This window comes from Cadophora gregata (genome assembly GCF_030347475.1).
Source record: "Cadophora gregata isolate MNR1 chromosome Unknown scaffold_3, whole genome shotgun sequence".
Classification (NCBI taxonomy): domain Eukaryota; kingdom Fungi; phylum Ascomycota; class Leotiomycetes; order Helotiales; family Ploettnerulaceae; genus Cadophora; species Cadophora gregata.
The window spans coordinates 666,162-682,772 of NW_026695926.1; the positions used below are offsets into that span (position 1 = coordinate 666,162).

At 35.2% G+C, this 16,611-nt stretch overlaps 2 protein-coding genes across 2 annotated transcripts; both read left to right on the forward strand.

The window, feature by feature from the left end:
• Window positions 1-12,261: 12,261 nt before the first annotated feature.
• Window positions 12,262-14,343, forward strand: ONS95_008767 (uncharacterized protein). Its single transcript, XM_058502315.1, has one exon. The coding sequence runs from the start codon at window positions 12,778-12,780 to the stop codon at window positions 14,281-14,283; it is 1,506 nt and encodes a 501-aa protein (XP_058361243.1). The 5' UTR covers window positions 12,262-12,777; the 3' UTR covers window positions 14,284-14,343.
• A 312-nt stretch (window positions 14,344-14,655) lies between these two features.
• ONS95_008768 (uncharacterized protein) lies at window positions 14,656-16,260 on the forward strand (the record flags this gene model as incomplete). The annotated part of the gene is made up of 4 exons (XM_058502316.1): window positions 14,656-14,779; window positions 14,824-15,865; window positions 15,913-16,009; window positions 16,060-16,260. The coding sequence occupies exons 1-4, from the start codon at window positions 14,683-14,685 to the stop codon at window positions 16,258-16,260; spliced, it is 1,437 nt and encodes a 478-aa protein (XP_058361244.1). The 5' UTR covers window positions 14,656-14,682.
• Between the last annotated feature and the right edge of the window lie 351 nt (window positions 16,261-16,611).

Sequence of the window (16,611 nt, forward strand, 5' to 3'; positions counted from 1 at the left end):
GCTATCCCACTGTCAGCTTACACATGCTGCTCAAGCCAATCGCGTTATTCACATCGCGAATGGCAACACCATCCGAGTTCTGGGGTCACAAATCTTACTCTCAAGCCAATCCAGGAACGAGAGACCGAAGCCACATCCGAGAGGACGCCTCTGCCCCTCACTTGAGGACGTTATCTTACACCACCCCGCCGTCTCAGATAACTACTCCCAATGCTAGGATTGGAATATGATGGGATTGAAGGCGTGGATGACGAATCTCTGCTCCAAGAGCTATCTCATGCAAGATCACGATAATACTAACTGTTCAAGGCATTCCGACCCCCATCTTTGAAGATAATCAAGTAAGTCTGACAGAATTGCAGTTGCATAAGGAGCTACTACAGAGAGAGAGAATCTCCTATATAAAGGGGTAGCGTACTCAGTAGTACGGCCTATAGTACTAAGTCTACGCCTATAATCCTCATATTTTTAATAGCCCCCCTATTCTCTATATCTGTAGTAAATAGAGCCTTCTAAAGTAGTATAACGCTAAATATTCCCGAAGCAACGCCAGAGTATCACCGAAGTATCGCTAATAACTTATATTATATAAGGAGCCTTAATTATACCTTATTAACTCCTGTAATATATTAGTATATATATAGTGCCTACGTCTCCTGTTTTCCTAAGAGTTTAGTAACTTTATAGTATTAAGGTATATAAAATAGTATAAGAGTGTACTTAAATCGCTCCCTTATTAATAATCTCCTATTCCTACCGCTCTTATTTACCCTTCTTTATAGCTACTTTACACCTTCCTTTTATAGTTACTAAGATTTATTCCTTACTAGCCTTCTCTCTAGCCTTTAAGGTATATAAAAGTTATTCTCTTCCAGTTTTATTTCCTTTCCTTCTTTCTTTAACTACGGAATAAGATTCGTCTTAACTATTAAGTGTAGTAGTTATATATTATTATTTTACTTAATTTATAGTTATATATTATTATTAAGGAAGGTATTTATTAAAAGACTGATTTTCCGCGAAGAATATTCTATTTTTATAGGTTCTACTACTAGAAATAGCCTTAATTTATATAGGTCTACTATTAATTAGCTAACTATTATTAATCTTAGAGTTGTTATTAGAGAATTAGTTATTACTAGGTAACCTTATATACGTCTTATATTATTTAAATAATTCTAAAGGTAAAGCTTTCGTAAGAGTATCTACTATATTATTATTTCTTAGAATATATTTTACTATTAACTTATTATATAAAACTATATTATCTTAAATATAGAACTAGCGGATATTAATATACTTTACTTTTAGATAGAATTTCTGTTCTTTTAAGAGAGATTTAGCTCTAGTGTTATTAAGATATAACGTAGGAATTCGGGATAGCTTTATATCAAGGTCTTTCTATAGCTTAAGTAACTAAGCTACTTCTTTAGAGCTATTACTAGTAGCTATTATCTCAGAATCTAAGCTAGAGAGAGCTATAGACCTTTACTTATTAGTAGCTTAAGAGATTAGACTCCTGTAGAACTTTATTATCTATCCTTAGAATAATTTCTTATTGTATTCCGTTTCCTACATAGCGTTAGTCTAAATATTAAATATATTATTATCTAGCTTTCCTTTGTATTCTATTCCGATTCTAAATATTATTCTATTACCTTTTATATATTATAGATATCAGAGAAGAGGTTTCATGTCTTAGAGGTAAGATTTAAGGGGATTTAATATATACCGCGCTAACTAGCTTATTATATAAGTAATATCAGGTCGTGTGAGGTTTGAAAAGTATATTAGAGAGCTAATAATCTGCTGAAATAGTAAGATCTCTTTAGAGGAAGCTAGTATAATACCTTTATCTTTAGCTAACTTCCTTAGTACTATTCTAGTAGCTATAGGTAAAGTATTACCTCTAGCTATAGCTATTCTAAACTTTTCTAGTAGCTTTTATATATAAGCTATTTAATAAATCTATAGAGTCTTATTTTTCCTATTCTTCTTAACTTATAAGCTTATAAATATATCGATAGCTCTAAGATCTTTTCTTTTCCAGGTCTTTAAGAGCTATTTCTTAAGATATTCGTAGTTAGTAGGGTTACTTATAATTAGTATATCGTTAATAAAGACTAATATATATACTCTATTCTTAAAGATAAAGAGATTAAGGTTAGCTTCTAACGCTTCTAGACCTAGCTTTTCTATTTTATCTTTAATAAGGAGCTACTATTCCCTAAGTACTTATTTTAAGCTGTAGAGAAAGTGTAGGAGCTTTAGATATATATCTTTCTTTCTATTTAGCTTTAAGTGAAGCTTATTCTATATCTCTGGTATCTTATTATTTAGAATCATTATATATATATCTTTTTTTAAGTATATATTTAGGAAGGTAGTATTAATATTAATATACTTAATCTCTAGGTCTCTTTTAGCTATAATAGCAAGTAGTACTTATAAAGTAGAATAGCGTATAATACTCGCGAAGGTATTAAAGTAATTAAGGCCGTGTTTTTACTTAAAGTCTCTTACTACAAGCTTAGCCTTTTACTATACTATAGAGCTATTAGAGTTAATTTTATTACATAGAACTAGTCTTAAAGATATCAGTTTTAAGCTTAAGGGAGGCTTACTAAAGTATACTTTATAGGTTCTAGCGTTTTATATAGCCTATAATTCTTTAAGAATAGTAGCCTTTTATTCTACTAGATTCTCCCTTAGAGCCTCTATAATAGTTATAACCTTAAGAGGTTATATAAGTTCACTCTCTAGCGTAATTAGCGCTATTTAATAGGTTAGTACCTTATTAAGGATTTACTAAGAGTATAGCTTTATAGTTGTTACTTAAGCGGCTGTTACGGACCCCTTGGCGCCACGGTTCAGTTGGCACCTATATGATAATAAAACCATTATTAGTACTATAGGGGTATTAGTACTAATAAGGGAGCGGTACTATTGATAGGGTAGTACTAGCTAGGGAATAATATAGGATAGCGAGTAGTACTACTATATACTTACGCTTCAGTAGTAATAGTTACTTAGATTATAGTAGATAATAGGTCACGTGATAGATCCTTAGATCCTTAGATCCCCTTATAGGAAAACGGATCTAAGGATCTAAGGATCTAGTATCTTAAGAGATCTAAGGCGAACAAAGGTTCTATATAAGACTAGTATATCTGCTATTAGATAAGAGCTTTATACTTAACTTTAAATAGTATTTTAATACTTAGTAACTATCTTCCTATTTACGTAATATACTTACTTCTCGATTATTAGAGATTAACTATAGCCTTCTGTATTTATAGCGAGTAAATACCGGACTATTACACTTTAAGCACCTTCTTATTAGAGGTACTAACTTATGAAGATAATATATCCTCTATTAAAGGATCGTCGAACGATTACTTAGCTCTTACTAAGGTCTTCGACCTAAAGAATATACTTAAGATCGCTGCCCTGGATCTCTACTACGGAGACCGATCTAAGCTTAGAGTATATTTCACGTAAGTTAAGCTCTATATAAGCTTTAATAGTTACTAGTTCGCTATAGAGACTAATAAAGTCCTTTAGGTTTTATCTTTTCTCCGGGGATCTACTTTTAACTAGATCGAGACTTTTCTCTTAGACTATATTTAGAACTGAACTAAGGATAGGAGAGTCTCTATAATAATAACTAAGGAATCCTAGAAGATCTTTATAACTTTTAAAGGTTTCGAGTATAGGATTAACTATATCTTTAGTGATATTAATTAGAACTGTACTACTAAACGGAATATCTAGAACTTAAAGTAGGTCAGGTTAGCGACTACGTATACTACTGCCTTTTAGTAATTCACGAATTAGATTAGCTGGAATAACAACGCCTTTTAGGTATAGTACTATAAAGGGTTAAAAGACGGAGTGAAAGATAAGATAGTAAGATTAGACGCGCTTACTAACTTATAAGAACTTATTGAAATAGCTGTTAAGATTAATAACTAAAACTACAAGAGAGTACTTAAGAAGAAAAGCTAATACTACTCCGGAACGTATATATACTAAGGAAGAGGGAGTAATAATAAGAAACTATTCTACCCTCGGGAAATAGAACTTAATACGATATTCCGGAAACTAAGTTATTAAGGAAAGCCGTGTAATAGCGGGCTATCTAAGAAAGTTATAAGCGAGTAATAAGAAAAGAAGCTATACTTCGAGTGTAGCCTCCCTAGTTATATAGCTAGCTCTTATTAATAAAAGAAGTCGTAGATAAATAAGAAATATACTAATATAATAGGACGTGGCTCTTATAATAAACTAATACGATAACTTACCGCGATATATTAATATATAACTATAGACGAACTCAAGGAGAATTATATCTATACCTAGTTAAGCGATTCTAATAATAGTAAGCGAGATTCCGTAAGTGTTATAGATTAGCTCGAGTAAACTATTATTAGCACGCCCCCTAAGGACTATATATATCGAGATAATAATAGCTCTAGGCTAGATAATAATATAGAGCTAATATTAAGTGATAGCGAGAAGGAGGCCTAGGAACCCGATTAGACTCTAGAACTAAGGCTACCTTAACCTGAACTCTTAGGACTAAGAGTAGGTGAAACTTAGGAAGTTACTTAAAGAGAAAAGAGCTTATATTAGGTTAGCTATAACACTTGCTACTAAACTAATATAGCTACCGGGGTTACTTATTAAGAACTAGGCCTTATTAGCTTAGGGGGTCTACTATAGGGGGTAAAGTACGAAGTAGTCTACCGGGATTATAAGCGTATTAGATAAAGAATAGCTAGTAGCTAGGAAGGATTAATAACTTTTATATAGTACCTGCTACTCTAGAATACTATTATTCTTAATACTAGCGTGCTACTAGAGGTAGGCGAGGAATAGGAAATTATAGCTAAGAACTGATATAATAGGATATAGGTCTATATTAATAATAATAGCTAGTACTATTACGAGATATATAACCTAGTAATATATACTGAACTCGGAATAGGGCTTGTATATAAGGTTAGCTTAAGCTATAGTAATCGAAGGGTATAGGAAAGTGTCTTCGATTATAGTGTATATTAGGAATATTTCTATATATAGTAACTTACTATTATTAGAGATAAATATCTTATATTAGAGGTTAAAATTAAGGGAATTAAGCTTTAGGCGATAGTAGACTCTAAGGTATAAGGGAACTTTATATCTCTTACTATTATACTCAAGTACTACTTATTAACTGAAGTAAAGGATAAGGGATACTATCTAGTATTAGCGGATAATAAGGTTACCTCTAATAGACTAATCGAGGTCTAGATTACTCTAGTCTATATAGGTATCGCCGGATACTCTGAAATAATCTAATTCGATGTTATTAGGATTGGAAGGTATAATATTATCCTAGGATTACTATAGATAGAAAAGTATAACCCTATTATTAATTAGTAAATAAGAAAACTTAAGTTTAGTTATTACTAAGACTACTATTATCTACTAGGAATAAAAGTAGTAAGTATTCAAGAGGTTAGCGCTACCTCTAAGGAAGAGCTCGGATACTAAGATAAGAGTCTACTAATAAAGGATATACTATTAGTATATAAGAAGTTTACAGTACTATTTAAGGAGGAATAAGGTATCGAAGCCTTATTAAAACACTAGGACTACGATTATCGGATCAAGTTAGAACTAGGTACTAAACCGATATTCTAATCACTTAGGGAATATTCGGTAATAAACTTAATAACAATTAAGTAATATATCGATAAAAACTTAGCGAAGAGATTTATCTAAGAGTCTAAATCTCTATAGGAGAGTAATATCTTATTTATAGAAAAGAAAAACAGAGGATAATAAATATATATTAACTACTATCAATTAAACGATATTATAAAGAAGGATCATTATATACTACTATTAGCTAAGGAGCTACAGGACAGACTTATTAGAGTTAAGATTTTCACTTAGCTTAACTTACGAGAAGCGTATAACCTCGTTAGGATAGCTAAAGGAGAAGAAGAAAAGATAGTATTTTACACTTATTTCAGTTACTATAAGTATATAGTTATGCCTTTCAGCTTAACTAACGTACTAGTTATATTTTAGCGTCTGATTAATAACGTTTTACGGCCTTACTTAGACGTAATATATATATACTATTTAGATAATATATTAGTTTACTTTAAATTAGAGGAGTAATATATAAAGGACGTTATAGCTATTCTCTAGAGGCTAGAGGACGCTTACCTATTACTTAAACTAGAGAAATATAACTTTCACGTGGATAAGGTTATCTTCTTAGGCTATATAGTTACTACTATAGGATTAGCTATAGATTCTAAAAAGATTAAAGTAATTATCAAGTAGATAAGGCCTATAAATATTAAGGAAGTATAATTATTCCTCGGGTTTACTAACTTCTATAGGCGATTTATTAAAGACTACTTAAAAATCGCTGGGCTACTTACGGAGTTAACTTATAAGGATAAGGAATTCTACTAGTCTGATAGCGTATAAAAAGCGTTTAAGGCACTTAAAGCAGCTTTTATCGCGGAACTAGTACTTACTTCCTTTACCCCTGATAAAGAAATATATATAGAAATAGATTCTTTAGACTACGCTATTAGAGCTATACTTAGCTAGCCGGGCGAGGACGGAAAATAATAACTAGTTACTTACTATTCGCGGAAACTATTACTAATAGAACTTAACTACGATATATATAATAAAGAGTTACTAGTAATTATAGATATAGTACATAAGTAGAAGGTTTACTTTAAGGGCGCCGCCTATAAAGTACAGATCTTAATAGATTATAAGAATCTTATTTACTTTACGATTACTAAAGAATTAAACTGACACTAGGTTTAATAGTATAAAACACTCTCTACTATAAAACTTCGAATTTCTTATATTAAGGGAATAGAAAACACTAGGGCTGATGCCCTAAGCAGGAAACCGGAATATCTCGTAAATAAAACTTATAAATCCTATACCGAACTACGGAAGGATAGCGATTCACTAATAGTTAATTACTAATAGCTAGCTTTAATAGGCTAGGTCGCTGAGAAAATCTGGAAGGGTTATACTAATAACCCGGTTATAGCTAAACAGAAGAAGTAGTTAGGCGAAGGATTCTCCTTTATTATAGGTAGCACGCTCCTATACTAAGGACGAATCTATATACCTACTAGAGATAGGATTAAATTCGTCACGTACTAGTATAGGCTACCTACTTATAGATACTAAGGGGTAGCTAAGACGCTATCTAGGCTATCCAGGGAATACTACTTCCTAGGAATAAAGAAGGTAGTTAAAGATGTGGTAGTGTCGTACGATATATATATCCGGAATAAGGTATTACACTATACTCTATATAGGCTTATAAAGTTACTAATAATATTACCTTACCTATGGAAATTAATCGCTTTAGATTTCATAGTCGAGTTACTACCCTTGAAAGACTTAGTTATAGGAATTATATACGACTTGATCTGTGTAATAATAGATAGGTTTATAAAGTATATATATATAGTACTAGTACTTAGAATATAAGACATGCTTATAATAGCGCAGGTATTCCTTAGAATAATCTTCGTAAGCTACGGAATACTAGATAAGATTATCTTAGATAGAGATAAGCTCTTTACTTTAAAGTTCTAGAAAACTCTTATCACGCTCTTAGGAATAAAGTAGAAAATATTAACTGTATTCTATCCTTAGACTAATATATAGATAGAACGAATTAACTAGATAATAGAGACTTATCTTTAGTATTATATAAACTATAAGTAGGATAACTAGGTATAACTACTCCCACTTACCTAGTTTATATATAATAGCGCGGATTAAGAGACTATTAGAGTATCGCTATTCTACGCGAATTATAGGTATAATCCTATAGTATATAACCTACTAATAGCCGGTTAGGGTACTACGTAAGAAGCTATACTATAGGCAGGCGAGCTTAAATAGCTCTATAAAGAATTATTAGCTGATATTCTCTTTATCACGTAGAGATCTGCGATCTATTATAATAGAAAGTGTAGTATAGGACTAACGCTTAAGGAGGAGGATAAAGTCTACTTACTTAGAAAGAATATTGTAACTAAACGATTAAGTTATAAATTAGATTATAAAAAGCTAGGACTATTTAGGATTACTAAAGTTAAGGGACTAGTTAATTATTAACTAGCTCTACTAAAAATAATAAATATCTACCCGGTATTCTATATATCTCTCCTCGAACTAGTACCGCTAAGAGTACCGCTTACTCTTATTACTAAAATATAACTGATTAATCTGAACACTAAATACGAAGTAGAAGCTATCCTCGACTATTAGAACTACTATAGTAAACTACGATATTTAATTAAATAAAAAGGGTACTTATAATTAGAAAACACTTAGGAACTTAAATCTAACTTCTACTACCTTAAGCTTCTACGGGAATTCTATTAAAGAAATCCAGGTTTACTTAGAAGGAAAGGGACTTAAGGTTAGGGACTAAGCCCTTGAAGAAGGACACTAGGTAAGCGTTAAGTTCGAAAGTAAGGAACTAAGAAGTAGGATTATCCTCGACGGGCTTAGAGAGAGGCGTTAGAAGATAAGTAGGGGTCATAGTTTTTCCTATCTTAAACTAATATATAAGTCGTTTAAGAGTAAACCTCTTAATATACCCTGAGGTATTATAATCGTAACGCTTTAAGTGAATATACTCGGAGTATTATTTCGAAATAGATAAATCTAAGAAGCAAGTACGAGAAAAGCTATAGTAGAAGGAATAAGGCTTTACGAGTTATATAGTACACTTAATACAGAGCGTGAGCTAGATACTCTATTTTTTCTTTATCTAGGTGATACTCGATTTCTTTATAACATTAGATATAATAGATAAGGAAGATAGTTGTTAGTAACTATTAATATTTCTTAAGGTTATACTTAAGCGTAGGGACTACACTAAGCTAAGAGGGGGATAGTATTACGAACCCCTTAGCGCTATAGTTTAGTTAGTACTTATATAATAATAAAACTATTATTAGTACTATAGGGGCATTAGTACTAATAAGGGAGTAGTACTATCGATAGGGTAGTACTAGCTAGGGAATAATATAGGATAGCGAGTAGTACTACTATATACTCACGCTTTAGTAGTAATAGTTACTTAGATTACAGTAGATAATAGGTTATATAATAGATCCCTAGATCCCTAGATCCTCTTATAGGAAAATAGATCTAAGGATCTAAGGATCTAGTATCCTAAGAGATCTAAGGCGAACGAAGGTTTTATATAAGACTAGTATATCTGCTATTAGATAGGAGCTTTATACTTAACTTTAAATAGTATTCTAATACTTAGTAACTATCTTCCTATCTACGTGATATACCTACCTCTCGATTATTAGAGATCAACTGCAGCCTTCTGTATTTATAGCGAGTAAATACCGGACCGTTACAGCGGCTTACTTAAAGTATTATCTTCTATACTATTTCCTACTATATCTTAATAGTAGAGTATTATTAGACGCGTTTACTAGTTAAGTTTATTTAGAGAGGTATTAATCAGATGCTCTCTTAGTATCTCTTACTATATTTTCTACAGCTAACTTTCCCTTTAAAGGATTTTTAGCTTCTATAGCTAGCCTCTCTCCTAGAGGTCTTTTAGTTTCTATAGCTAGCCTCTCTCTTAGAGGTCTTTCTAAGCCTTTAGTACCTTTAGCTAGCCTCTTAGTAAGTGCTAGACTAGTAGCTAGTAGCAGAGGTCTTTCTATTACCTTATTATTACCTTTTAGTGTAGTTTCCTTACTACTAGTATATATAAAGTATATTATATATTTATTAAAGCTATAATTAGCTGTTTTTAGTTCCTTAAAGGTTTCTATATTCAGGAGCTTATAGGTTAAGGTATTAGCTATACCTATTAATATAAAATACCCTAGAATCGTCCTTTACTTTATTTTACTCTAATATAATCCTAGTAGATATAAAAGGTACGCTATAGAGCTAAATACTCTTATTTTAGAGAGGTTTATAGGCTATCCTTTATACGCTTCAATTAGAGTAAGTCTAGTAGCTGTTTTATATAGTAAAGTAGTAGTTAGGTATCTGTTCTTTAGCTTTATTACTTACTTAATAGTGTAGTATTATATATTCTCAGGTATCTTTATGTTATAGAAGATTAAGCGTGTAATCTTAGCTAGTTTATATATCTATCGCTTTACGACTCTATTTAGAGAGTATTAATATAAAGGAGAGGGTTTAGGAATAATTCTACTCTCTTATAGCTAGTTAATAAACTTAGGACTAAACTCTTCCTTACTATTATTAGTTCTTTAGTAGATAATTATACGGAATTTGCTTTACCCTTAAGTTTTAAGCTATAGCTTTAATTTCTGAATAACTAGTTAAATAGTTAATATAGACTTATTAACTAAGAGATCTACTTAATACGTCCTTATAGTATTATCTACTACTAAAAAGAAGTATTTATAGCTACGAATTAAGTGTAGTAAGATACTAGAGATATTAGCGTGTAGTTAATAAATAAGTACATTAGTTCTACTATCTAACTTCTTATTAAAGTGCTTTTTTATATAGCCTATAAAGTAAGCCTTGTAATACCTCTCTTCCTTTAGCTCCGGAATAGAAATTAGTCTTATTCTATAACTACTGTAAGTAACTAGTTTCTTTAAATAGGTGTAATTTATATAGCTTAAATATCTATAAAGCAGATCTGCCTTTATTTCCTTTATACTAAGCTAACTTTCTATTTATTCCTTTAGTAGCTTTAAGTCTAACGGAATTGCGTTATATATAACTTAATATTAAGGATTTATATCTAGAATATATAAACCTCCGTTTCTTATACTTATAAAGGCTAGTTCACTATTCCGGTATCTATTTACTAATATCTTAGTTAGTTCTGTATTAATTCCTTTGTCTAAGAGTTAATATATCGATACTAGCTTTATAGCTCTAAAGTTAGGTATATATTACATATCTTTAAGGGTTAACTTATTAATAGTAATATCTCTATAACCTTTAGCTATTAAGTACGAATTAGTCGCTATTTTAACGTATTTAGTGTTACACTAGCGCTTAAGTTACTTGAACTTAGCTAGAACTCTACTAAAGTAGTAAGTAACACTAGAGTTAATTTTCCAGATAGATTCTATAATAAAGATTATTAATAAAGTATATTCTACGTCTTTAGCGTAGTAAATCTCTTCTGAAGAGAACACAGGATAAGTATTATTATCTTTAATTTCCTCTACTTTATTAGCGCTATCTCTTACGTAAGTATTCTTAGCTTTTATATAGTCTGTATACTAGTAGCTATAGCTTTTATACTAAGTATACTAATTTCGGCTTAGTTTAAGGCGATTTCCTTTTTTTTCTACGCGCTCTTTATATCTTTATTAGCTACTACCTTTACTATTATTATTCTATCTTTCTTATCCTCTCTTATTCTTATATATATTACCTCTTTTATATAAGTAGCTTCTACCTCTCTAGCCTCTACTATCTTTACTACTTCTCCTTTTATTATAGCCTCTATTTACGTAATTCGTAGTATTACTAGTAGCTACAAGTCGAAGCTATTCCCTCTATTAAATTTAATATTCGTTAAGCTTTTATATAGTATCTCTGAGATCTAAGTCTTACGATTCTAGGGTAAGCGCTATAGTAATCTAAGCTCTAAACGCTAGTAATAATTATAATAGCTTAAGATATATATCTTTATTAGTAAGAGGTTTACTATTATTACTAAGCTTTACTTTAAAGAGTAAGAGCCTTATAACGTAGTTCTAAAGTATTTCCTTCCCTAGGATAAATTTTATCTTAAAGAAATCGTCTCTTATATTAGTAAAAGTAAGACTCCTTTAAACTACTTTACTTTCATTAGTATAAATAGCTTCCTAGAGAAGCTTAGTATTATTTAGTTTAATAATATCTCTATACTTAGGAAAGAGAAGCTTAGAGATTAAGTTAATAACTATTTTAAAAGCTTCCTTCTTTTCCTTAGCGTAAGTATTTTATTAATTAATACTATTTAGCACACTAACTTCAGTAAGAATATAATAAAGAACTCTAGCCCTAGCTAGCTCTTATTTAGTCTTAAGCTCTTATTTAAAGAAGTTATCAAACTCTAGTAGAGTTTTACCTTTTAAGGCTCTAGTGACATAGGGAATTAGTACTTTTAATTAGGATAATATTATAGCGTAGTAGTAGATACACTAAGAGTTAATAAAGTAGAGATCTTAATAAAAATGAAGTTTTAAGGTCTTTTACAATCGATTAGAATTACTATCATAATAGAATTGCAGTTATATAAGGAGTTACTACAGAGAGAGAGAATCTCCTATATAAAGGGGTAGTGTACTCAGTAGTACGGCCTACAGTACTGAGTCTACGCCTACAATCCCCATATTTCTAACAAAGTCCCAGGTAAATGTATGCACCAACGTCGAATTAAGCTCATTGCTAGTGGCGGGCTAGGGCGTCACTGTGGAGAACTTGGCGTTCACGAATCTGACCAGGATAAAAACGCCATCAACAGTCAATCAACAACGGCAATCCCATGAATGCTTATCTTCGACGTGGAAAATCGACTCTTACCGACCGTATGTCAGCCACATGAGCTTGGATGAGCTAGCAGGTAAGTGGAAGTGAGTTTTCGTAGCACTTGAAATCTTTCAAAGCTACATTCTCAAACGCGACTCCAACGCGTCTTATTTCCTATCTCATTGAAGCTTCACAACAACCCCATCTCTTTTCCCTCACGCGTCAAATGTAATCATGTCTTTTCCAAAGAAACTATTGATTCTCAATGCATTTGCAATGCAAGCACCGGGGCATCTCAATCCAGGTCTCTGGAAATACCCCGCCGACACCAGCACCAAGTACGCCAGCATCAAACATTGGATCTCCTTCGCACAGAAGCTCGAGAAGGCCAAATTCCACGCCATATTCTTTGCGGACGTTCTGGGGGGTTACGATGTTTACAACGGCCCTGCGAACTTGGACGCCACAATTCCTGCAGCTGCCCAATTCCCCATCAATGATCCTCTTTACAGTATCCCAGCAATGGCTGCCGCGACAGAGAGCATTGGATTCGGTGTCACGGCATCAACAACTTACGAGAATCCATATATGTTGGCCAGAAAGTTCTCAACAGTGGACCATCTCAGTGAAGGTAGAGTGGCGTGGAACATTGTCACGTCCTACCTTGATTCTGCCGCAAGGAACTTCGGTCTGGATACCCAGGTTGAGCATGACGAGCGATATCGTATCGCCAATGAATACATGGAGGTGGCATACAAGTTATGGGAGGGTTCTTGGAGGGACGACGCAGTGAGCGCTGCGCCCAAGGGATCATATGCAGATCCGAAAGCTGTGCGGCAGATAAACCACAAGGGGAAACACTTCGATATCCCCGGGCCACATATCTGCGAACCTTCGAAGCAAAGAACTCCGTTTCTTTTTCAAGCGGGGACTTCAAGTGCTGGTCGCAAATTTGCAGCTACGCATGCTGAGGCGATTTTCCTGAATGGACATACTGCCGAGTTAGTCAGACCCTCGGTTGACTCGATACGTACACAGGCGAAAGAGTTTGGTCGGGATCCTACGAGTATAAAGATTGTTGCTGGCTTGCTAGTGATTGTTGCTGAGACAGATGAGAAAGCGCATGAGAAATTCGAGGAGTTGGCTAGCTATGGGGATAGAGAAGGAGCATTGGCATTGTTTGGTGGCTGGTCTGGATATGATCTAGGAAAGTATGGAGATGACGAGGACTTTCGATTCCTTGATACCGCTCCACCTGCTGTGAGAAGTATGGTCAATCACTGGGCGAAATCGTCTCCCGAAGGTACCAAGTGGAACAAGAAGACCATTGCGGAGCATCTTATCATTGGAGGAAATGGAGCAAAGATTGTCGGGAGCCCCAAAACCGTTGCGGATGAATTGGAGAGATGGGCTGATGTCGCTGATGTTGATGGGTTCAACTTGAGTTATGCAGCTGTGCCTGAGACATTTGATGATATCATTGAACATCTGTTGCCGGAATTGAGAAGGAGAGGAATCTTCTGGAATGATTATGCTGTCCCTGGTGGGACACTGAGAGAGAACTATCTCGGTGCTGCGGGGCATTCAAGATTATCTGAGACACATCCAGGTGCTAAGTTCTTCTGGAAAGCTGGAGAGGATGTGCCTGCATATGGCAAAGAAGAGACGAACGGTGTAAAACAGGCAAATGGATTCAAGGGGACAATAGATAGCCCTGCCAAGAGACGGCGTGTTACATAAACTTAAACGAAATCCTCTGTTGGATCGTTCCGCACGCTAAGAATGGAAAGGGTATTTGACATATGTATACGGATTCTAGTTCCTCGCTACCTGAGCACCCGATGATACCCAGTTGACAAGTGCCGATGCGGATCAAGCTATACTGAAGCTTGGAAACCCGAAGTGGGTCTCCAAGAACGTGATTGCAAGGCACATCTTTCGCCATCGCACGCCATGGAAAAACTTGCCGGGCTCTTATCATACTTCGCACCAAGAAAAGTTTGTTCAATAGCCAGATCTAGTAGAAATGACATCGGAGAATAGGTATAAGTCTGGCTGATCCCATAGACCTGGAAGTCGAGACTTTGCGAAGTACACATCAAATCCGAGTCATATCTATCTACCTATCTTCTCGTCGTCATGTCTGATATCCAACAAAAATCAGAACTCAATGTGGACACTGAGCTGTCATCCTCCGATAATGAAGCTCAACCCATCACACGCGAATACATCAAACGTTCGTCCCCTGCCCAAAGCTATTGCTTCACTAACGAATAACAGCGAAGTGGTACCGCAGCACATTTTACAATGCTCTCGTTCTCGGAATCTGCAATTTCCTCGCCCCTGGTATCTGGGGAGCAATGAACTCCCTCGGCGCAGGCGGCCAGCAAAAGCCATATCTTGTCAACGCCGCCAATGCACTGACTTTCTGCCTGATGGTTGTTTCATGTTTCTTCTCCCCCATCCTTGTTAAAGCCATCGGTATCAAGTACACACTTATTTTTGGAACCATGGGATATGCTCCCTATGCTGCAGGGCTGTACACCAACAACCGCTTCGGCAATGAATGGTTCGTCCTCCTCGGAGCGGCACTGTGCGGTATCTCCGCTGGTGTTTTCTGGATGGCGGAAGCCGCTATTGCACTCGCTTATCCGGAACCCCATAATCAAGGGCGGTTCCTAGGATTCTGGCTAAGCTTCAGGATAGGTGGTCAGGTACTTGGAGGAGCTATCAATCTGGGTATCAATGCCAATAATTCCAAAGCTGGCAAGGTCTCATATAATGTTTACCTGGCTTTCATTGCTTTGCAGGCACTCGGTCCTTTCGCGGGCTTACTACTCAATAAACCTGATAAGGTGCAGAGAACGGATGGGGTGAAGGTCAAATTGGCGATTACTAACAATGCCATGTACGAGCTGAGAGCCAACACAAAACTGTTCTTCAGCAAGAACTTCCTGCTTCTTGTCCCGGTCATTGCGCAGGCTGTTTATGCTGAAGCAGTGTTCTTCACGTTCCAGTCATTGTGGTTCAGTGTCAGAGCTAGAGCTCTGGGATCGTTCCTTTCAGGTATCGTCGCTATGATTGGCGGCAATGTACTTGGTGCCTTCTTGGACTCGAAGAAATTTAGTCTCAAGACCAGAGCCAGAGGCGCTTATATCGCTATCCTCGGTCTTCAAGGTGTCTGGTGGCTCTGGGCTACCATCTTGGTCACGGACTTCCACAAGAGCAAGCCGACTTTTGATTGGGTTGATAAAGGATTCGGGAAGGGCTTCGCACTATTTCTGTTCTGGGTTATTGGGTTTCAAGTTAACTACATGTACCTGTAAGTGAAATTCCGACCCTTCGTTGAAGCCTTATTGACGAGCTTAGGTACTTCGTTGTGGGTGAACTTGCTGGGACTGATGCAGAGGTCATTCGTATTGCTGGTCTTTTGAGAGGAACTGAATCTGCAGTACAAGCAGTCAGCGTAAGTCGTAAATCTGGAATCGTCCCAACGTTATAACTAACGATGATCAGTATGGCTTGAACAGCATCAAAATATTTGCAGATGTTGGAGGAGTGTACCTCAATTTCGGTCTCTGGGGCTTGGCGTTATTGCCTGGTTGGTTGGTTGTCAGACAGATTGGAGTCAGCTTGGGAGACAAAAAACTTGAAAGAGAAGGATATGCCTCGCGGGAAAGGGAGAGAGTTGCTGATGAGAGTGTAGTTGAGAAGTGATGGTGTTTTCTCAACAAATCTCTAAGAGATGTACCCTTCAACATAACAGAAAACCTCATTTCCAATTTTGAATGGGTTTATGCACCATGGCACCGATACACGAACCCAGGATGAGTGCACTGTCAGGGTCATAGAGACAAGGTATGTTGTGTGCGGAAGGCGGAAGCGAGTAAAAGATGAGAGTGGGCTCAGCAACCTAAAGGGCTTCGCTCGCTTAGCCTTGTGGCTGGTCAATACCATACAGTAATTGATGAAATGATCGCGTGATACGAATTCAACTAACATCCCTCCGGTAGGTAGAGCTCCTTACTGCTTTACGGAAACGGGCAGTTATGGTTTCGGTCCGCAAAC

What these genes read in the sequence shown, in the direction of transcription:
- ONS95_008767 (XM_058502315.1), top strand. Translation starts at nt 12,778, where the DNA reads ATGTCTTTTCCAAAGAAACTATTGATTCTCAATGCATTTGCAATGCAA.